The sequence below is a fragment of the Corvus hawaiiensis genome, chromosome 13 (assembly GCF_020740725.1).
Source record: "Corvus hawaiiensis isolate bCorHaw1 chromosome 13, bCorHaw1.pri.cur, whole genome shotgun sequence".
Taxonomy (NCBI): Eukaryota; Metazoa; Chordata; class Aves; order Passeriformes; family Corvidae; genus Corvus; species Corvus hawaiiensis.
The window spans coordinates 3,901,357-3,923,996 of NC_063225.1; the positions used below are offsets into that span (position 1 = coordinate 3,901,357).

A 22,640-nucleotide genomic window follows, 5' to 3' on the forward strand; every position below is an offset into this window, starting at 1 on the left:
ATATTTTGATCTTAAGTCTAGAATTATTGTCACTTAAAGGCAAGGCCTTCTTTCAAAAAACCCCAAGTTCTAGTACAGTCTTACTACTTTGTTGAGATGCCTGTTACACTGTGCTGTAAGGGTTTTTATAGTGTAGTTAGTGTCAGGACATTAAAAAATAATAGCTGAAACAGTATAACTGGGTGGCTGGAAGAAATATTTTTGAAAACTGTTCTGAAATATTAATTTATTGTTTGATCCTAGGTGATCAGGAGTATCTGATTAATTTAATAGACTCCCCAGGGCACGTGGATTTTTCTTCAGAAGTATCTACTGCTGTCCGACTCTGTGATGGTTGCATCATAGTGGTGGATGCTGTTGAAGGAGTCTGTCCACAGGTGAAATAAAGTGTGTTAAGTAGAGAAAGAGGGGAGCAAGCAAAGTCTGAAGTGGGTTATATAGAAATAAAAGATGAGCTGTTTAAGAAGTTTTACAAAACTTTTAATAAATGGCAATGCAGTTGAGGTATGAGAGTGAGTAGGGAAAATCATAGTTGTGCTGAAAAACTGAACAGTGCTGGTGAGTGGGTGTAGAGATGCAGGGTTGAAGCAGTGAGTATGCCATTTTTCAGGTAATGGAATGTTTCGATAGAGAAAAATCTTAAGGGGAGTAATTTCATGTATTTATGTGGGCTTTCAGGGTTTGGAAAAGAATATACAAAATAACACTGAGGTTGCTTTTTTTCATGGCTTACTTTCCTAAGTAGTTTGGTTTTTGTTATTATGGGTGGTTTTGCCATGAAATCCCACCATTCTGTAGAACTCTTCAGTCACTAACACTGTATACCGTGGGAGTCAAATTTCTGGTTTGAGTGTCAACCTGTCCTTTATGTTTATTAAATTTTAGAATTATATTTTAATTTTTATTGATGTTCTATCTTTTGGGTGCTATCAGGCTTTCTGTAGTGGGTTTTTTTAAACTCTTTCCTTCTCAGACTCAAGCTGTCCTGCGGCAGGCGTGGCTGGAAAACATCCGTCCAGTCCTGGTGATTAACAAAATCGACCGCTTGATTGTGGAGCTGAAGCTCACCCCTCAGGAAGCATACCTGCACCTTAAGAATATCTTGGAACAGGTATTCATGCTGCAGTGTCATTTCTCACAGCAGATTTTGTGGCACTATGTAACATCCAGTCTGATTTTTAACATTGAGATGCATCTTATGCCTCATTGGTTTTGAGGTTAGTTCAGAATGCCTGTGATGGAGAAAAGAGTAGTAAATGCCTCTTGACAGGTCATCAGGAAAGGTTGTCATTTTTAGAAATAATATGCTGAATGGTTTGTTCTTCTGTTAAATTGCTTAAAGTTATTGGAGGTACACAAATGTTAGACTGTTCCTGATATTGATGGATTTGTGTAGCAATAAAGTTGATTCATCTTTTACACTGTAGTTTAAATTGGCCTCAAACTTTTTTCCCCTGCCCTGAGCTCACTTGGAAGCACTTATCTGCCTGGTTTCCCTTTGCCCTCTGTTGTTGTTTGTTTTGTTGGCAGGAGCAAGTTCCTGTTTCACCAATGAGACACAAAGTGTGTTCCATGTGGTACTCTATCTGACTCAGTCCTGGTGTGGCTGACTTTGACTTGGAAACTGCATGGTGTTAGTGTCAGTCTCATAAGCTCCTGTTGTCTCCAAATGTGTAGAATTAGGTGTGTTTTAAACTGCCAAATGAATCACAGGCGTGCTATCTTGTTAACAAAACTTCTCTTTTATGTTTTCGAGGGTGAGGAAATTGCGTTTTAATTGCAAGGGCTGTTAAAGAGTGAATAAATCTGAGGGTGTTTTTACATATCCTTCTCTAGATCAATGCAGTCACTGGAACACTTTTTACCTCCAAAGTGTTAGAAGAAAGAGCTGAAAAAGAAACAGAAAGTGAAAGTGTTTCAGACACAGCACCAGGAGATCAAGTTTATGACTGGAGTACTGGATTGGAAGATACTGATGATTCACACCTCTATTTTTCGCCAGAACATGGAAATGTAGTGTTTGCCAGCGCAATTGATGGCTGGGGTTTTGGGTAAGTTTGGGATTTAATGACTGACTTTTTTTTTATAATTGATTACTGCTGTTAAAGTATTTCAGTTGCTTCATATTTTTAACGATGTTTTTTAGATTTTTCTATGATAGGCAGCTGTGTATAAATCAATCAGCTGTGTGACAGGGATGCCTGTTTTACTTACACAGGAGCTTCTGAGCCCACAGTAGGGTCCAGCCTAGCCGGGTAAACAGTATTTTATTACTTGCTGCCATTGGATGGACTGTAGCAGACAAGGCCAGAAGCTGCACCAGGGCAGGAGCTGGTTCAGGGTACACTTCATTTTGGAGGGCAGCAGGGTGTGAGGAGTGCCCGTGTTCTGGTCGCTGGCCACGAGGTGGAGGCGTTGTCTTCAGCCTGAAATTGTGATTAGTGGGACACGTTCAGTGGTGACAGGGAATGTCTTGAGTACTGCAGAGCCCTTAAAGAAAATCATCTCCAGGATGTTTAAATCAAAGCCAGACTCTTAAATAAGGTGCCATGCATAGTTAGTTGTCTAACACAAACAGCTCTTGTAACTTCAGAGGAAAGGGTAAACAAAATGGGCTATTTCAGTTTAATTATCTTTCAAGACTGTTTTGTTTTTTCTCATGAACTGTCAGGCCCTGGCTCTAATAAATCATATAATGAAGGGGGAAAAAAGAACACTTTTCTTAATTACTTTCAAGAGGTTCTTCTGGACTGCTCGCCACAGTACTGTGTGGTGAAATACAGATCAGTGGAGCATTTTCTTAATCATGGAAAGTCTTGGTGGAATGGAAATCCATGCTGTTTCATGGTTGTGGGTTCTTTTCCTGAAGGTATTAGCAGAAAAAAATTAATTTATTAGGCAGTGCCAGCCTCATCCAATGTGGTAAGTACATATGGTTTTCTCCTAATCCTCAAGTGTTGAAAAATGCCATTAATAGATATACAGGAGCTGCTGGCACAAGAATCTTGAAAGTTCTCCCTGAATTGAGAGTTTAGGTAGTTTCTGGAAAAGAAATCTCTTTGGGCTTAGCTCAGAACTCACAGCTTATGTGTTGCTGACATGGACAGGTCCTTTTTTTAGCAGTGTAAAAACTTAAGAATTCTGAATTTCAAAGAAAAGACCATCACGTAGCACTGTTCTGTAAATAGGATTGTTGAGATTGTAACTGTGTATTTTTTTTTCTGCATGTACAGGGAGAAAATATGTGAATTTTTTTTTTTTTTTATGCTCATTGAACATTTTCAGCAAGGACACCATAAAATGTTCAGGCCTCCCTCTCTGGGCCTAAGCAGGCTGCTTTTATTAACTCATGGGTACTATTGGCTTTACAGCACACTTATGACATCACAGTTTTATATAATTTTCTTGGGTTTACTCGTTATTAAAGTAATGATTCAAACAACAAGAAGTTTCATAAGTGGTTAATTAAGAATAATTACCACCATCTAATCGCTCAAGTGTGGCTTAAAAGAATCTTTTTAATGGTTTTTAACATCTACTGTTCTGGTCCCAGACCATAGTTAAGTGTGGCGTGGGAAGTCTTTCAAAGAATAAATTTCAGAGTCATCACTTAAGTATTTATAATGTTTGTATTATGCTTTGGAGTTTTTGACGAGGGGATAGTATGCAAATGTTTATTTCAAGTAAAGCCTTGAATCTGACTTGAAACAAAACAAAGGTATTCAAATGCTGTTGATGTTTTTGATCTGTTATGACTAAATATTTTTGCAGGTGTAAATGTTAAGCAATGTGAACTAAAATGAAGACAATTGGAAAAGTGGGAGTAAAACAAGGCTTTGAGATTTTTGTGTGATTTTCACATAAGATGTTGCTGTAAAAAACATTACACTTTTACCAAGATATGTTTTCTTTGCTTTCAGAATTGAACATTTTGCCAAACTGTACAGCCAAAAAATTGGAATCAAGTCTGCAGTACTTCTGAAGACTTTATGGGGAGATTATTATCTAAATACAAAAGCAAAGAAGATAATGAAAGGTGATCAGGTATGGAGAAAAAAATATAACCTGATTTTTATTTTGGAGTTCTTCTTTTTTTTTTTTCTAATTCTGTTCTTCATACTGTATTCTGAAACTTGACCTCAGATCCAGTGTTACTGGAGGTATAAAGTCACCAGGATAGCCTTGCAGCACCCCTTGGAGCACAGAACATTCCAAAATTGACCCCTCAAATGCTGCATGGAGGAAATCCCATCTAAGAGTGTTCACTAAATAAGGGACATTGTGGCTTCAAGGTTTCAGCATAGAGTGAAACACACAAGATGAAAGGAAGATTAACAGTGCAGAAACAGGAGTAGGGACTGGGTCTCTGTCCTCTATGAAGAGCTCTTTCACAGCTAATGGTTTGGGATATTCACACTAAAGTTAAGGGAGGAGAAAGCAGTTTCCCTGTTTTCATGTAATCGTGATTTTTTTGCTGTTTACATAGGTGATGATGAATGGTTATAAAAAGGATGATAAGGAGGCTCATGCTAGTCATGTGCCATATTTATCAGCTTTTTCTGAAATTGAAACCCTTGTCCTCCTTTTCTAAATTTCATGTTTGTTTTGTCCCTTATACCATTCTTATAAGACAGAGTTCTTGATTTTGAATAAAGGTTTTACATGCTCCTTATGAAAAGTGCAGTCTTAAGCCTATTGGAAAAGTGAGGAGTTGCTGATAATGAGCTGTTTTTATCTTCTACCAGTCAAAAGGAAAGAAACCTTTGTTTGTGCAGCTGGTGCTGGACAATATTTGGAGTCTGTATGAGGCTGTTATGAAAAGGTGAGAACATCTCTAAAGTTTTCATGGCATCTCTTTCCATGTGCTCTGGTGATTTTTTTCCAATACTCAACAATTATAGATACTGGTTATATATTGCTACTGTGGTTTTTTTATCTGTTATTATTTTCCTTACAGGGACAAAGAAAAAATAGAAAAGATAGTCACCTCTTTGGGACTGAGAATTGGTGCCCGGGAGTCACGGCATGCAGACCCAAAAGTTCATCTAAATGCCATTTGTAGCCAGTGGCTACCAATATCTGATGCAGTCCTCTGTATCCTTAAAAAAGATACTATTTTTTGTTCTGTTGGCAGTTCTCAGGCTTCAGAGTGTGCTCACATATTTCACTGTGTGATTTGGTATAATTTTTTTTTCTGTGTGTATGTCTGTGCCTAAGCTAGCTGGACCTATTTTCTTGCTTGTAACATTACAATTTACATATCTACCATTATTTTTACATTTCTGCCAACTTTGTGCTTTTGCATGCATCTTACTGTTAGGAAACTAAGTTCTGAAACTGGAGGTAATTTGACAATACACCTTCATTATGTAGTTTATATTCAAGTTTTAGTGGTTTTCCTGAAGATGAAACCAATCTCCTGTTTACAATAGTATCATAGGTCATCTGTCCATGAAGTTCTGTAGATGTCTGGTGTTACAGTTCAGGCATAAAATTTCTTAATCCAAAATCAGCCTTTGCTGTTTGTCAGCTGGGCCCATTGTTTATAATATGATACCTCTTAAATTATGGTAGATGTGCACAAATTATTGATGCATAAATACTAATTACTTCTGTAGATCTTTCCCCAGTCGTGCTGTTCTTAGTTTCCCAGCTGCAATTAGGGTGGGCCACCCCTCCTTAACTCTGCCCCTGATAAAGGGCAAAAAATTCTGGTGACCTGAGAGGGACCCGAATGCACTGTGACAACAGAGCTGGGTTTTGGATCTGCTGCTGCTGGCAGTTAATGCACAGGGCTGAATTAAAGAGGCATTGAAAGCATTTGTCTTCCTGTTGCTTGCATTCAGTAAGGAAATACAAATATGTATCCTTAGCAATGTGTTTAGCCATGGTGTGTAATAAAATTCCCAGTCCTCTGGACATCACGGCAGAGAGAGTGGAAAAGCTGATGTGTGTTGGAGCGAGAACATTTGATTCTTTGCCACCAGAAACTCGGGAACTGAAAAGTGGTGAGTAGGTGTTCTCCCATTAACAAGAAGGTTGTTCTGTCCTGTCTTTGGATTGTAAGATGTGTAGTAATCTGTACGTAAATTTGTAAATATTTTCATTTCCGGTAACTTTGTTGATGTTTGTCATTGACCTGTCATAGTTTTATGACCGTGCATTTTTCTTCAATCCCATATATTCATGGGTTTTAGACAACTTAAGCTGCAGGTGATATAAAGTCCAGGACTCTGAAACTGGGAGTTTTACAAGGATGCAAGGTTAATACTCGTTTTTAGTTCTAAACAGTAGAAGTTGTTATGTAATTGAGAATTGAGTATTTTGCTCACTTGTGTATTAAAATCATTAATTTTTAGCCATTAGTGGTTTGAATTTGGATTTAATTTTTGCAAGTGTATTGATTAGCTTTTAGTAATTACTTATGAATTGTAGCACAATGTTTTGAGGAGAACTTCAAGAAGTCTAACAGGATGAGATATCAAATGTCAATTAAAAATGAGATGTGAATGTCAAATTGACAGGCTGTTAGGAATTGTTTCCCAGGGGTAACAAAACTGGCTTTTCATCCTTTATTGAACATTTGAAAGCATGGGATTCTCCAGACAGTATTCAACACTGTATTAGTGCAAGTTAATTGGAAGAAATTTGCCTCTGTAAACTTAGATCTTGCTGCTCTTGGTTATGAACAAGTAGTGGACTTTGGCATTTAGTATCTTGCTAATTTTTAGTAGGAGTCTTGTGCTTCTGTTTGCCTTTGCTCTGTAGTCTTTTCATATTTCAGATAAAAGGGAGAAGTGTAGAAGATGATTCAGTTTCCATGTTAGAAGTTTTGAATGGTATTGTGTAGTTTGAATTTTATGTGTTTCAAGTTGGCTGAAAAAAATAGTTTATGGGAATTTCCTAAGCATTGAATGAGTTTTGTGTGAATCTTTCATCTTTTGAGGAATATCAGTTCTTGGAGTGAAGTTGTTAGGATTTTGTGAGCATCTTGACATTTGCAGGTCTTCCTCCTTTAGTTTGAAAGGAAGGAGAATACTTTGAGGTATTGAATAGTGTTCAGTCTTAATCCTGTGCTGCTCTCTGGTTTCCATTGTGATCCAAATCAGCCTGTATACTCAACTTGTTTATTTGGAGTATATGTAGGTTTTTTATCAAGAGTTCTATTTTTGCAGTTTTCTCATTTTATTGCAAAGCACACTTGAAGATAGAGGCAGTGTTATCAAATGAGTAGGCTAGAGAAATTTCCTACTTTTTCCTGTTCATTTGTCCTTAGCGTATTATCCATTGAAACAGGAAATAAACAGTAATGCCTGCAAAATTAATGTAAAGTCATAGCTTTGCCCATACTTCTGGGGGGGAAAAAAGTGAAAATAACTTCATTTTATGTTTTTTTTCAGCTTTTATGAAATGCAGTAGTGAAGGAACAGCCCCAGTTATTGTCTTTGTTTCCAAAATGTTTCCTGTTGATGCAAAGGCATTGCCACAGAACAAACCAAGGTAAGAAAATGTAACATTTTACTTTCTGATCTATGTTAGTTACTTCTGGTGAAAAAAATTATGTTGAAGGCATGGATAAATTGGCTTAGACCTGAGAAAATAATTAATGAATTTTTGAAATTCAGTAGTCTTTTCTGGAAGTGAAGATTTCCTGAATGAGTTCAGGAGGTAATTGTTTCATCACAGTAGTTTTAGAAGGTACAGCAAATCTGTTGGAGAGTAGTACTGTTGTCCAGAGGTGTCATCCTAATGCATGCAGGGTAAGCAGTTTGAGAATGTCTGGTGGAAGTGATGGACTTTTAACTCTTCCTTGGTTTTTCAGTGAGGTTGTGTTGGCATGATCGTGGCACCTTGTGTTGTTACCAAGGAACACTTCCCATCAAACTGGGCAGAACAGCTCAGTGATCATCCTGTCCATTGCAACAGCAAAATAAAATGGGTTGATTAAAGTAGTCCAAGTCTTGACTGACTATTTGCAGTGATCTGAAGGGCATTAATGCACTTCAAAGGATTTTCTTCTGTGAGGTTTGGAAGATTTTTTGTTGCAGCCTTTTGTTGTTCAATAGCTATCTTCTTTTCTTTGAGGAGTAGGTCCTTCTAGATCTCATGTTCCTGGCACACTTTAAGTGTACTACTTTAACCTGAAGCCACCTGCTTTTTCTGCAGAAGAAATATACTTTCCTGATGAGTTTACAAGAATGAGGTTCGTCTTAACCTTTCATCCCTCCAAGCCTCTGGAGCGTTTTCAGTAGGCAACTTCTATGTTAACTGGCCATTTCATGTTTTTTGGGGGGATTGTCACTGTACAGCAAAATAATAGAGAAAATAATAATTTTCCTGCTGGATTAGACTGTGTTTAATCTTTGTACCAAAAATTCTGCTACTGTAGTAATATTTGAAAGCTTTACTACCTACCTTAGGTTTTTCTCCCGCTTGCTAGATTTGTTTCAATTTTTTTCTTACCAAGGTTTTCTACAAACGTTCCACCAGAAATCTTCTTTGCGCTGTTTGAATTCAGGGAAAGGATGCACTGTGTGCATGGACTGAGCAGACACTAGATGGTGCAGTTTTTCTTTCAATGCTGTCCTGAAGTGTCTGGGAATCACGAGCTCTCGCTCAGGTGTGGCACAGCAGCGCCATTCCTGCTTTGTCTCCTTTCCAGGGGATGGGCTCCAGTTATCAGAGACACCTACACTGAGGCCATCACTTTTTGGCTGTTCTATCACTGATAATGACCTGTTTTTTTATTTGTTGGGAGAATCAAGAGTCTTTGAGGTGATGAGGATGTGACATGGGGCAAAGGTGGTTTTTACATATGCCAGACAGAGAAATTTTCAAGATTTTAGTTTCTTTCTCTCTGTTTATTCAGTCCATTGAAAATTGTAGTGTCTTGCTCTGTAGTTTGTGTGAAAAATATTTCTTGCTGGCCTTCGTATTAAATTACTCAGTTACTAATTAGCTAATATTAAGATGAAATCACATTTATGTTTTTCTTTGAGGTAATCTGTCATTATTAGTACTGTCAGATTTTGCTGATTAGATAATATTAAAGATTTTGTTTTGAGGTGACAGTTGGCTTCCACTATTTGAAAAACAGCAATAGAGCTAAATGTGTATTTCTCAATACTTGCTTTGTTAAGATTCTACAGGTAAGCAGTTCTTGAAGAAATTGGAAAAGGAGGTTAGTTCTAATGAAGGAAAGCAATCTCCATGAAACAAAATCCAAGTGTTTTAAAAACACAGCATTGTGTATCTGTAGTTCTTGAGCATATTTTTAATTGTATTGGTCATTGTGTGCTATTTACAGTTACACAGTGAAGATTGTGCTTAACAGAACTGAGTGATGGTTGAGAGGAGCATGTGAGATCCAATATTTAAACAGGCATTCCATGAGGGTGCTCCTTAAGAATGTTTGAACATGGGGAGAAACAAAGAATATCTACACTGTCTATTACCAATTGTTTCATGTTTTCCTATTAAAGAACATTAATCCATGTTGTATGTTTCACTTACATGTTAATTTTGAGGAGCCATAACTGTGCTCTCATGTATCTTGATGTTTGACTGCTGGACTGATCTAAGGTTATTTGCATCCCTTGAGAGTGGGATCCCATCCTTGGGAGTGGAAGGACTGATTTTGAGCATGTTAAAGCATGGTAAAAAAATCGAAGAGTTTTCTCCAGATATTTTTTTGCAAGACTTGTCTTCTACTTCCAGGGGGAAAAAAGTGTAGATCCATGCTAGTGTCTCTTTTTTGCTTTTGTGAGGTGGTATTGGGTAAGGTTACCTTTTTGTAACTTTGTTAAAAGATTCAAACTGACTTCGTAGTTTTTTATAGTTTGCCTTATTTCTGCCATCTGCTTGTAATACTTACTAAGCATAAGTTGGGAAAAGCAGAAAGCTCTTCTAAGTCCAGGGTGTACAGTAAATGATAACAAAGGATGGATTTTTAATTAAAACGACCTCCTTTGAGACTGCTGTTGGCAACTAATATCTCCTTGAAGGTCACTTTAAAATGAATAGATTCTATGCTAAAACTGGTATGATTTTGCTTTTACTGTTTAAGTAGCAGAATACACGGGAAAATGGTTCATTGTCAAGTTAAAGCAGGTTGTCATCTTATATTTATCTTTCCTCTGAAAGATTTGACAATTGCCTTTTTGTACGGTACCAGTATGTCATTCATTTTTACCAGGTTTTGTAAAGAAATGAGAATTGTGCAAATGTTTTGTCTTCCAGTTTCTTCTGTCTGAGCTTCTGAAATTATTTGCTAATTCCCACCAAGTCAGGCAAAAGTGTAAATTGTTGGTTAGGCAGAGGAGACAAACAGATTAGAGCCCCTCCTCCACTTGCTTTATGTAATGGTTATTTGATGATGCTGGTGGTTATTTATTCTAAAGTGTTGCTGTGTGCAATATTAGATGTTCATTCAGCATATGCTGTTTCTTTCATTTCTGCTGGTGTGTGACATTGAGCCCTTGTCTAAGACAGAATGCTCGAGTGTAGGTATATAAATAAAAGCCAAACTTGTCATTTAGGTTACAGGGTATATAAATGTACCAGTTTGCTTTTCCTGAGGTTCAGAATTCTGTCTGTATATAACCCAGTATAAAAGAGAAATGTTTAGTAGTTAATTGCAATTACTTCCAGCTATTTGCTAGGGGTATTTAATGTAAAATGTTAGGAAAATATAAACTGAATATCATATGTTTGTTATGATGAAATCATCTACTAAGTAAAGCTTTTTGTGTAAATCTCACAGTGATGTAATGCCACGTGAGCATAGGAAGCAAACCTTTTATGTTACCTCAAGTCCATCTTATAATCCTGAATAATGTAAATAAATAAAGTGCACTGAAGAAATTCCATTTCTACTTTCCAGTGGTAATAAAGAAAAGTCTATTGAACAGATAAGCTAGTGCACTAAAATTATATTCCATTACTGCCCTGGGGGATATAAAACCTATAATACCTCTACTATTTTCCTCCAGATAATGTGAAAGATTCTTCTTTCTCCTCAGTCAGCTTAAAATCAGGACTTTTTTTTTTTTTTTTAAGGTGTCACCCTGAAACAGACACTTCCCCATACAATTCTGCATGAAATTACGATGATAGTTGTTTCTTTGTTTTGTGCTACAGCTTGTGAGCATGTCTTAAACAAACAGATTGTAGCGTGCTTCATTTGTTTTCTTTCTAATGCTTTACAAAAAGTGTATTGGAAAAAGAAAGTCTTGTGATTTTTGCCAAATCTTCAGCTGAAATGAATTGATCAAAATGAGAACCTGTATAAAGCTCCAAGCTCTGTAAGAAATTACTGTCTTGCAAGTAAATTAATTTATATGTTTAAGGCAATACAACTTGCAGCGACTTCAGTGTGATCTGAACCCATCATCTTTTGTTTTCTTTAGTAGTTTGTTCTAAATTGTAGTTGGTGCAGTAGAAATGAATAGGGCATGTATCATCTGAATAGGCTGTCAGATTTACAGGTTAGCATCTGAATTTGGCAACCAGTTGCATAATTAAAAGGCTAATAAATGCTTTTCAAAAACTAAAACCCTTATTATGGTTATAATGGAATAGATTTCAGTAACAGTATACATTTAAATCTGGCTGAGACCGTGGCAACTGATCCAAGAAAGAGATACACAGTAATGGTTGAAATTTGAATCTCTGGGTATGCTATAGTTTGTGTAATGGTGAGCTTAAGTGAGTAAACCTTGTAACATTGTGGAAGAGTTTTGCTTCGAGTTTCTCTTTTCTTTTTTGCACATTTAGCATGTGAGATAAATCAGAGGCCGCTCTATCAGTCTGGAGTGTTTTTCCAGGCAGAGTGTGACAGCTTGGGATTGATACCTTATTTCATTACATGTGTCAGGACGAAAGATAACTGCCATATAATGTAATACAAGCAGTTGTTGAGTATTCCCTGTTGAAAGAGTAAGACTGTTGTGTGAAATTTCATGTAAGTTCTGATTTGGATAATTTTCAGTTGCTCCTTTTGTGTTTACACATTTATTTCTACTGTGAATTGCGTAGCAGTCTCATTGCAGTAGAACTGATAGTAAGTGATCTTAGTAGATGTACATTAGTTTGTGAATGGAAACTGTTCCATTGACATCAAGTAGTTTAATCCAGAAATTAATGAGCTTCTAAAGGATTAGGAAAGCCACTGGACATACACTGTGCTGAAATGTAGCAAACAAACTGCACTTGACCCAGCTGTCCTTAGGGATGTTGTTAACAGAACTCTGAGTACCAGGTGAGCAGAGCAGCAGCCAATGATTTCACTAGAGCTTAATTCTGAAGAGTAGTCACAAATAGGATTCTCTATAAATTACATGGATTTAAAGATGTTATCAAAAATTACTTCCTCCTCATCTTGTGAAGTCAAACATGTGTCCATGAGCTCATGCAGTTTAAACTGGTAAAAGCTGTATGGGGAGAAAGCATTCTCAGAACTTGAAAACCATTGTTCGTGGCATGAGAGATGCATCACAGACACTTGTTGGCAGTGCTATTAGTCTTTTGGAAATCAGTTGGTGTTTTGACTGTGGTGTTTCGTTTTTAAAATGGTCTGGAGGTTAAAAACATAAACATAACAGTTCAATAATCAAAGGCAAATTTGTCTTTGGGGGTTTTGTTCTGATCATTCACTCTGAGTTTTTGAACTGCATTGGATTGAAGTCTGTGTTTGATAATCTGAAAGAGCAGAAAAGCTATCATGTTCAGAGGATTGATTGCATGAGAAAGTCTAGTTGTCATTCATTTTGAACTAAATGTGTTATCCTGGGGGAATGTGGGAATCATAGAAGTAGTCAGCAGGAGCTTGCTTACATAACCTGAAATCTAATGCCTTTAATCAGCAATCTATTAAATGCCAATAGTATGGATATTATACTCTTTCCCACATTATTATTTCCAGAGCATTTGTTTATGACATGTTTGAGTTTAGGATGAGTTGGTAATGATGTGGTCGCCCTTTTATGCCAGCTCCCTTACTTGTGCCAGGTTCCCGTGTGTGGATGCTGTAGCATTTCTCTGGAGGCAGGGAATCTCTTTCTGCTACAGAATTTTTATTTGCTGGTTGTTGTGTGACTGCATGTTGCCATTTTTTTTTCCTGCCAATATTATGAGGCAGTTGATCCTTTCTAATGGAGTGAAAAAGGGGAAGGGGGGAAAAAGAAGAAGCAACCATTCTTTTGGTGTGGGCAGCTTTTGTTCAAAATTGATTTTGCTTCTGATTGGTTTTGCCAACTGGAGAAATTGAATAAATCAGGGTATAATTTGAAACTGGTTTTGTTTCAGATCCAGTGCCTTATGTGCATTAATCTTGTTCTGTGTTCTGCTTGATTGTGTTACAACTCTATAAAAGGATTTATTTGACAACATTATCTTTTTGTAGTTTCTAATGATACTACTGGGAGTGGCTAATTTTATAGAAATTGATGGTGACAGAAACCAGGATGGAAGTCTAGGTTGTACCTGCTAGTTAAAGTCCCACCTACACTCAATCTGCTTTTTTAGCAAAATGAGAATATTATTAAGTGTGTTTATATATATTGCAACTTAGACCAGTGCATTCAGAATCTTAAGGTACCTTTAATATTTGTGGTTAGGGCTATTTGACACCTAAATATACTGATACTTGGGAAAATACTGTGTAAAGTGGAAAAAAGCAAAGAAACTTTGTTCTTTCACTCTCAGGATTATTTACAAAAATGAAAAGTATTTTTGGACAATCAGATGTGTTGGAATGCATACACAGTCCCTGTATGTATACTATGCCATCATATATAGACTATGTTTATCACACCCTTGGCTGTCTGATCTGTACTTTCCCTATCAATCTATCTCCTCTAGAAATTTTTCTAACATTCCAAACCTTTAAATAACTTTGAACAGCTGCCTTCAGGAAAAAAAAAAATTATAAAAAAGTTTTCTTCTCCACCATCGGCTTTGCATTTTGTATTGTTAAGCCTCGCTCTCTTTAGCAGTAAAATAAAGAAGCCAAACAGAAATACCACAGTATTTGAAATTTCAGAGATCCATTTTCTTAATTCTGTCATGTTTTAAGAGACACTTTTTTCCTTTTTTTTAAAAAAAAATGAAGTTACTAAGAAGTTTGAAGTGGTGATTTTGTCTTGCATTCTCCTTTTCTCTAACATGCAATGTGTCTGTCCCAGATTCTGAGTTCTAAAAGTCTGTGCTTCAAATTCTGACATTTTATCCTGGGGCCTCTCTTAGGTAACTTTGAGAGAGATTTTTAACTTATGTATAGTTTTCTTACTCTTTCAAATTGAACATTTGGGTTCAAGATAAGCATGATAACTGTTCCAAGTGATTTCTTCATGTTCTATAAAGAATTTTGATTCATGAAGTGTCTTATTTCTTAAATTAAGTCTCTTGCAGAAGGTGCAAGAAGGTGATTTTCTTGAAGGAAATCATTCTGATTATGATATAAATAAAAATCTTACTGGCATGAGTTGTTCTCAGCCATGTAATCTGTTCAAGGCTTCCTGCCCCTAATTAATCCAGTTAAGAGCAGAGTAGGTGTTCAGTAACTACTGACTGCACATAAAACCTTTGACCTGTGATTAAAAGGGTTTTTCCATATTTTGAAGTGTGTAATAGTTGATGTGGCAAAGTGAGTCAATCTTGCTGTGCTTTTTTTTAGTAGAGATTATATTTATATGGCTGTTCTGTAAACAAAAATGACTCTACTGCTGTAGTGCTTCCTGTGGTTGTCTTCCTCTTATCATTCATTACTGTTGCTATTCAGGAAATCTTGACCTGTGTAAGTGTGGAGGCTGAAGAGGGGAAGTGACTTGTCCAAGGCTACTAAACAAGCTAAAACTACTAATGGGGCACTTTTTGTTTTAATGCTGTGTGTTTCATGGATTTGATTGAAAAAATCCTAAACCATCTGAACACTAAAGACTGTTGGTTTTGTCTCTATCATGTGAGCAAATGCAGGACAAGTCATGTAGGTGAGGTTTTGCTGTGGGGTTATGTTCACCTTCTTCAGCTGATGTCAAGGTCTAAGACTTGGTGATTAGTTTGTCCTGTTGTGTTGTAGAAATGCATGTTTTAGGATAGAAAGACTTCTGTTCCTTCTCTTGAGGTAGAATTAAAGCAATATATATGTCCATTGCTCCCAGTGCAGAAAAAACCAAAAAACAAACAAAAACTCCAACATTGAAAGCATTCTGGTTCCATTAAAAAAATTACGTCTACATAACTTAGTTTTTTCTTCTGCTTTTAAGTTACAGCACTAAAGATTATTTTTTAATGTAGGCACATAACGGCACATTACTTGAGAATTTGTTGATACTGAAATTAGTAAACAGAATAGATTATTCTTGAAAGTATCTGTAATGATTAGGTTCCCCTCATTTATATGGGACATTAATAGAAATAAGAGTAATAACTGAAAAGAGAAGATGACTAGTATCTGAATTTATTTTCTGTCTTTGTAATCATTAAATTAGAGGATAACATCAAATAACTTACTTTTACTTAGGGCCAGATTTAAAAATCAAATGGACAGTTGTGGGCAGTGCTGTTAGATTTCATATGTGTGTAATGAACATCACTTTGCTGTTTAAAATGCTTGCATTGACAAATGAGTCTCTTTATACTGCCTTACGTAAGCATGTTGATAATATTCTTTATCTTTTATTATTTATTGCTTTAAATCATACTTTGAAGCACTTTGCTTTAAGGCAGGGTGTACCAGTGAGTGGATGGATGCATCAGAGTATTAAAATTGTTTTTTGTTGTTGTTGTCTGTTTTAAGTCTTCTGCCTTAATGGGCTTATTCACTTTATGAAAGGTAGCTTTAACAGGCAAAGACTTTTCCCTGCATTTGAGCACTTGCTATAAAGATTACCTTGAAATAATAAAGATACCACGAGTAATTAAAAATGACAGTATTTGATCTCTATGTATTTGGAAGAAAAATGAAAGCCTAAATATGGTAGAGGAAGACTTTGTAAATTTTAGCTGACTTCAAATTACAGTGTTGGGGGACAAAAGGCATTCTGCATGAGTTTTTACTTATATCAAATAGAGTATTCTAATTACTGTTACTTATTTTAAGATAAATGACATTGCCAAATACTGATGTTTTAAAATACAATGTAGGCCATTAACTCAAGAAGAAATCGCTCATCGGCGCGAACTTGCGAAACGAAGGCATGCAGAAAAATTGGCAGCAAGTCAAGGGAGGGAGCTGTCAGAAAAGCCTCCAAGTGAAAATTCGTCTGAAGTAACTGGGAACACTGGTGATACGAAAGGTGTGTGGTACCTTGATACCTGTTTTTTAGGAGGATGTTTGATAGTAGTGTCTTGGTGTTGCCAAGGGGCTGTGTACAAATCCACATCGTGCATCATCCACGTGCCAGTCCAAAGTTCAATGTGTGGAACTGAACAAAGAGTGAGGAGGGGTTTGTAAGAAAGCTGATAGTTCATAAATGGTGAAATAGTGGCATGGATTCATGTTCCTTAGCCTGAGAATGTGCTTGATCTCAGTACTTTATTTGAAGGGATATGATGCTTGAAGGAGATGCTCTGCTAAAAACTCTGTAATTTTCAACGCCAAACAGCCAATAAATTGGTACAAAAGCAGTGTTATGAGCAGCAGGACTGGGTAGCAGTTGTGGGGGTTGGTCTTTAGTGGTAGGACAAGAGGAAATGTCCTCAGATTGTGCCAGGGAAGGTTTAGGGAAAAAATTTCTTGACCAAAAGTGTAAAGCATTGGAAGAGTGTGCCCAGGGAAGTCATTGAGTCACTATCCCTGGGGATACTCAAAACATGTGACACTGAGGAACATGGGTTTGTGGTGGACTTGGCAGTGCTGGGTTGGACTTCAGGATCTTAAAAGTCTGTTTTAACTGGAACTATTCTGTGATTCGCCACATGTGGCAATATAATATATAGCTGACTTTTTTTCCTTCAGATGAGGAAAGTGGTTTTATGCTTAATGTATTTTTCTGACTGGTTAGGTGAAGAGCAACAGCTCACTGGTCAAGGAGACAGCATGACCTCAAAGGCTGTGAAACAGGAAGCAGACAACAAGGACTATTTCATTGCTTTTGCCAGAGTGTTCAGCGGCGTGGTGAAAAGAGGGCAAAGAATCTTTGTTTTAGGACCAAAATATGATCCTGCTGAGTCTCTGCACAAGGTAAGAGGTGACTGTGAACTGTTGCAATAACTTGGGATTCTTTTGAGGCACTGATGACTTAACTTCTTACACGTGTCTCAGTCAAAAGAGAGAAAAAAAGTTCAAGTGCAAAATTCCAGAAAGTATCAAAGTAATTTAAGTAATTGTGCTAATAGCTGACTGCAAACTCATTATAAACCTTAACATTTCCAAAATAACGTACAGTGTTGTATTAGCTAACCATAAATCCAGTATGTGTATATTTTGTTTTTAAAAAAGATGTGAAGGAAAAAGCAATTCTTTTAGGGAACAGAAGGTGCACAATAGCATTGGGAAAACTGGAGTTAAATGTTTTGAGATTCTGATCAAAGAAGTTCATTACTTTTGAATTTACTTCAAAACATTTGTTTTTTTGGTGATAATGAAAGGTGAGGTAGAAGTAGTACACACCTAAAATTTGCCAAAGAAGGCATTATCTTTTTTTATCTTCTTGGTAACATTCACTTATTTGCCTCAAGCCTGGATTTTTGGGAGTGTATGTTGGTTTTTACCATCTAAGGTTTGAGATGGAAATGCTCTAGGTTGTATTTTTTAGCTTTGGAATGCAAGGAGGTTTTGTGGAAGAGGTTTTTATCCGAGCTAAGTGATAAATACCCAGATGCTGGTTTTGTGCTTTGTGTAGCTGTCATCCCAGTGCTCTGCCACAGATGATCTGCCAGCAGTCCCTCATATGACATGCTGTACATTGGAGAACCTCTACTTACTTATGGGAAGAGAGCTTGAAGATCTTGAGGAAGTACCTGCAGGAAATGTTCTGGGTAAGAACTAGGATTTAATTTCCTACAACCTGAATCCTTATGTCATCTAAAATACACTGAAATTGGTGTGATGTGATCAATAAATAAGAAAACTTAAATCCGTGAATATTTTTACGTATGTCGTATGTGCAAAAAAGGAAGGCAGTCCAATTAAGTTGGGATTTGTGTGCACTTTGAAGAGGAGAGAACTGGGGATTACATTAGCCTGTTATCTTCAGGTTGGATTATTGCCAGAGAAGCATTGCTGCCAGGAATTGCCAAAGGCAGTAGTAAATTCTCATATTTCATAAATTGCAAGGATTATTTATAATATTTTCCCAACAGTGGAAGTTCTTTAATGTGACATTTCTAGTGATGTGGATGAGTGTAGTTTTATTTATGGGTCTGTTTGAACTCTGGTGCTAAAAATTACTTTTTTTATGGCTGTGGCAATTTTGTCACTTTCTCCATGGACCAAGTTGTAAAAGTCAACCTAATCACTGAGTTATGTTCTTTTGTGCCAGATTCTGAGCTGCTTTGCTCTAGAATAAGTAGCATTCTTCACTGGTTTTGTCCTTTATTTGTCTCTTTTTTTTCATAACAAAAGTAATGTTAAGAATTTAGAAAGTGTAAACTCTAAAAATGACTTGGTTCTTTTTTTTCATTGTGTTAATGAAAATGCTTGAACTACAGCAAAATACAATAATATTTTCATGTGTACTGCCTGATTTTTAGAAATTTATGGTGTATATATATAGTTAATGAAAAATAGGTGTACCCTGTAAGGGTTGAAATTTTTTAATTTAGGCAGTTAACTGTGCTTTGTCTCCTTTATCATGGGCCTAGCATTCAGAACATAAGCAGCTGGTGAATTTATTTCATTTGGAAGCTTAATGTTTTAAAATTCTGAATTATACCTTACTGTAGTCTGATTGTAATTGACCATTTGCAGTATGAAAATGGTGAGTGAGTGTGCCTGAGTGTGTATATGAGTGAGTATCTGAAAATAGATGAAGTATATGGTCTGTTTACCTCAAAAAATGATTAAGAGTTTGGGGAAAAATAAAGAAACCCATCCCAAAACACTCTGCAGTAAAAATGAAAGGATGTGGTCTTCATACTTAGTAAATACTCCTGGAGCTGCTTCCTGCAGAGAAAAAATGTATTGTGAGGATTTTGTTATGTTTTTAGTGTTAAGAGTTGGACCAAATTTTAAGAAACCTTTTTGTAACCATCAGATTCTACCAGAAGTTGTTGGTAGTCAGGTGCTGAAGGCTGCTCTTCAGTGGCATCTAACTTTTCCATAAAGAAAAGCAGTTTACTTCAGTAATATGAGTTCTAAATGGTCATATTTAGAAGAATTCATTGGAATTTTAAGATCAGAATTGACAGTTAGCCAGACTGTGTTTGGTATTTCATCCTTTGTCATCACCTCACGGTAAAGTGATGACCCAAAGCAAGGTTTAATTTTTATGTTAAACATAGAAGCTCAAGTCTGTATTTGGATTTTTACATCTAATGTAATTTTAATGATTTTTTTTTTTAGACTAAAAATCCTAAATGCCTTTCCTTTGTTTCTCCCATTTCCCTCTAAGGCTGCACTGTTGATTTACATAAATTCAATAAACAATTTAATGATTTGATGATGGTTTACCACACTCGGAAGAAAATGCAATGCATTTATATGAAAGGAATGTGTAACAATGGTGATGCAAGACTTTTATTATTCCAGTTAGTAACAGTGATTTCTGTTTGTAAGGCCATTTGTCTTCCAGCTTTAGAGCACACAGGAGTGATTTCTCTCCAGCCATATAAGGAAATTGCTTGTGGATTATATAGTAAATTAAGGAAGCTTTTCTGAAAGCTCTGTGGTTTCACTCTATAATTAAGTTATTGCCATAAGGAATACACAGTTAATCATGACTGCCTATTTCCACTTTAGACTCGTGATACAGATTTTTTTCAGATTTTTTCATCAGGGTTTGGGGTTTTTTTGCTAATATTTATACATTGTTTCTTGAAAGGAAGGATCTGCTTGTTACTAGTAAGCGGCCTTTTTATCCTTTATACTGGCTTATGCAAAGGTTTAATGACAAAGACCAGGCTTGATAAAGAGGTTGTTTTACCAAAGATGGAAAGATTTAATCCCTTGTTCCTTCTGTTCAATTAATATTACCTTAAAATACTACTCTCCTTTTAATTGATGAAAATCTGAGATTGCAAAATATCCTGAATAGAAAGGGCAGTGAAGCGTAGCATGTTTGAACTGCAGAGCTGTGACAAACAGAATTCCACAACATCGAGCTGGAAAGAGATACTATGTCCTTGTCTAATATGTGTGGCCATTCTGGGAAGCTTTGGGCAGTTATTTTCTGGTATTATTTTGAGTTCCTGGAAGTTAGGAGATACAAAATATTTTGTGTTGGTTAATTTGTGTTGGAAGTTTGCAGCTTGACTGTTTAGCCAAAAGTATTTGTCAAAAAGCTTTAAGCAGTATGTCATTTTCAAGTAATATGGCAAATACAAAATAGAACCCTTCCATAGAGCTGTTTGTTATTCAGAATTTTTCTTTGCAAACTTGTGACTACTGTGCATTTTTGTAGGCCTTGAGTAGGAGGTGAAATATGATTGAAAACAAAAAGTTCTTGGGGACCAAGGGTAATAAAGTCTTTGTAATAAATCTTCTTCTAAAAATTATTTGTCAGAATAGTCTATGGAAAGAATAAAATCCTTGTCTTAGACAAAAACACCCAGTTTGTAGAATCTGTAATTTAGCAGGACTGTTGATTTATCTGAGAACTAAAAAGGAGTGTATGAACAAAGTGCCCTCTGAGAAGAGAGTACTCTCTTATTTTTCACCTTTTTATTTGTCACCTTTTTCCCCACCAGCACCTCTGTGAGATGTCCTGTGCCAGCAGACAGGATATTTTACTTGTTAACTGGCACTGCAAGGCTGTTCTTTGTACTCCTTTGAATGAACAGAGACCTTGGAGGAGGAGAATCTAGTTACTGGAGCAGCAGATAAGGTTATACCAGATTAGGCATGTGCCCTCGGGTTCCAGATGGCTCTTGTATTGAGTTGAGGCTGCTGAATGAAGAACATGATAGTCAGTGGAATGGGCCATGAGGTATCTGCAGGTTTAATTTGGAAAAATGTTGGAGTATTGGTCCAAAAATAAATCGTGTGTCTTGGTGCACTGTTTCAGGAATGGCTTATTTGTCCTCTGTCACGTCAGATGCCATTCCAAGGTGTGCAGCTGCTGAATATGAACCTCCCTGTGGGCATCAGCTCTGACAGTTCTGGGAGTGAGATCCTGGTCTTGCCAGTGGTCCATCTGCATGGACCTGATTGTAGTGCTGGCTGTCTCTGGGTCATTCTGTCCTGACTTCAGGGCCATATCAGCTTCTATACCAGCTTCACTTGGGCTGAGGCCTTACTATCTTAACAGAAACAGTGTTCTGCTTTGTGAATTCTAGCTAGGTATGCCAGAACCATGCTTAAATTCCAAATATAGATGTACTCTGTACTTGCAGACATTAAGTGTGACAATTATGTGTGCCACCCAAATCCTTATGTCAAAATAAATTGATTTTTGATTCCAAGACATCTCAGGCACATTTTGTGCTTCCCTTTTGGAAGCTGTCTGAATACCCATTGGAAAGAAAAGTCCTGTATCGTAGACCTCGGAAACAATATGTGCTGTTTGGACAGTACTGTCCTTCTGGAACTTATAGGAGAGAAATGGTACTTAAATATTATATTCCAAAGACTGCTGGACTGATGTACATTCTCAGTGACACTATAATTAACACTGGCCTTTGTTTCCATAGTATCATCTATGCAAATAGCAAGCTACTCTAACTGTCCCATGCTCCTTAAAGGCTTATTCTTCTTTCCTACAGCAAAAATACAACAGAAAAAGGAGCTTGATGTAGGCAATCATCTGGCTATCCAGAGGTTTCAGCTTCTTCAGTGAGAGTTACAGAAGCTTAGGTTCTTGCTGGGACACTCCCCTTGGGAGTATCAGTGGCACTGGAGGTTCCTGCTGCCCTGCAAACATCTCCAGAGGTGTTGGATTTGACAGGAGGTGAACCCTGGCTGTAGTGTGAAATCCACTGGTCTCTAATTTGATTATCATAGCTCTTCTTACTAGTGCTTGGTTTCTCTTCTAAAAGGGAAAATTAGAAGTGGTCCAGTTGGAATATATTAATTGGTTTAGTTTGGATGTTGTAGGTAAGTTCTTTTGTTTGCTGAGTAGTGTTAGATATTGTTTAACAAGCCGTAGAGACTGATAATGCAGGTACACAAATAGAAAAATTAACATTACCACAAACAATTCTTTTTTTTTTTTTTTTTTTTTTTTTTTTTTTTTTTTTTTTTTTCTGTTAATGAGAGTTGTGGGGAAGCAGTATTTTTTAGGTCTTTCCATGAAAGAAAAAAATGTTGCTTGTTTACCAGGAGGCAAAACAAGAACTTAAATTGAAACAGTGTTGAAAGCCCCACAAAAGAGATTATTATATGCAAGTTCTAAATTATTTCAATTATGTTTCTAAGTTAAGAGTATTTAGTCTAAATTAAAACTGTCTCACACCAGTAAGTGTTTTGAACTATTAATAAGTCTGTATTATGGGGAATGCAAAAGGAAGAGGGGGATGGTTGATTTGCTTGTTCCTATGCAAAA

The 22,640-nt window shown here is 36.6% G+C and overlaps 1 protein-coding gene across 2 annotated transcripts in view; it reads left to right on the forward strand.

Moving 5' to 3' along the window:
- EFL1 (elongation factor like GTPase 1) overlaps positions 1 to 22,640 on the forward strand; it is a 65,150-nt gene that overhangs the window by 1,869 nt on the left and 40,641 nt on the right. For both annotated transcript variants that reach the window (XM_048317805.1, XM_048317806.1), the window contains exons 5-15: positions 244 to 377; positions 974 to 1,111; positions 1,837 to 2,051; positions 3,921 to 4,044; positions 4,746 to 4,822; positions 4,958 to 5,094; positions 5,886 to 6,008; positions 7,401 to 7,500; positions 16,144 to 16,295; positions 17,004 to 17,182; positions 17,844 to 17,979. In XM_048317805.1, coding sequence (XP_048173762.1) covers positions 244 to 377; positions 974 to 1,111; positions 1,837 to 2,051; positions 3,921 to 4,044; positions 4,746 to 4,822; positions 4,958 to 5,094; positions 5,886 to 6,008; positions 7,401 to 7,500; positions 16,144 to 16,295; positions 17,004 to 17,182; positions 17,844 to 17,979 — 1,515 coding nt within the window. The remainder of the gene's footprint in view (positions 1 to 243; positions 378 to 973; positions 1,112 to 1,836; positions 2,052 to 3,920; positions 4,045 to 4,745; positions 4,823 to 4,957; positions 5,095 to 5,885; positions 6,009 to 7,400; positions 7,501 to 16,143; positions 16,296 to 17,003; positions 17,183 to 17,843; positions 17,980 to 22,640) is intronic.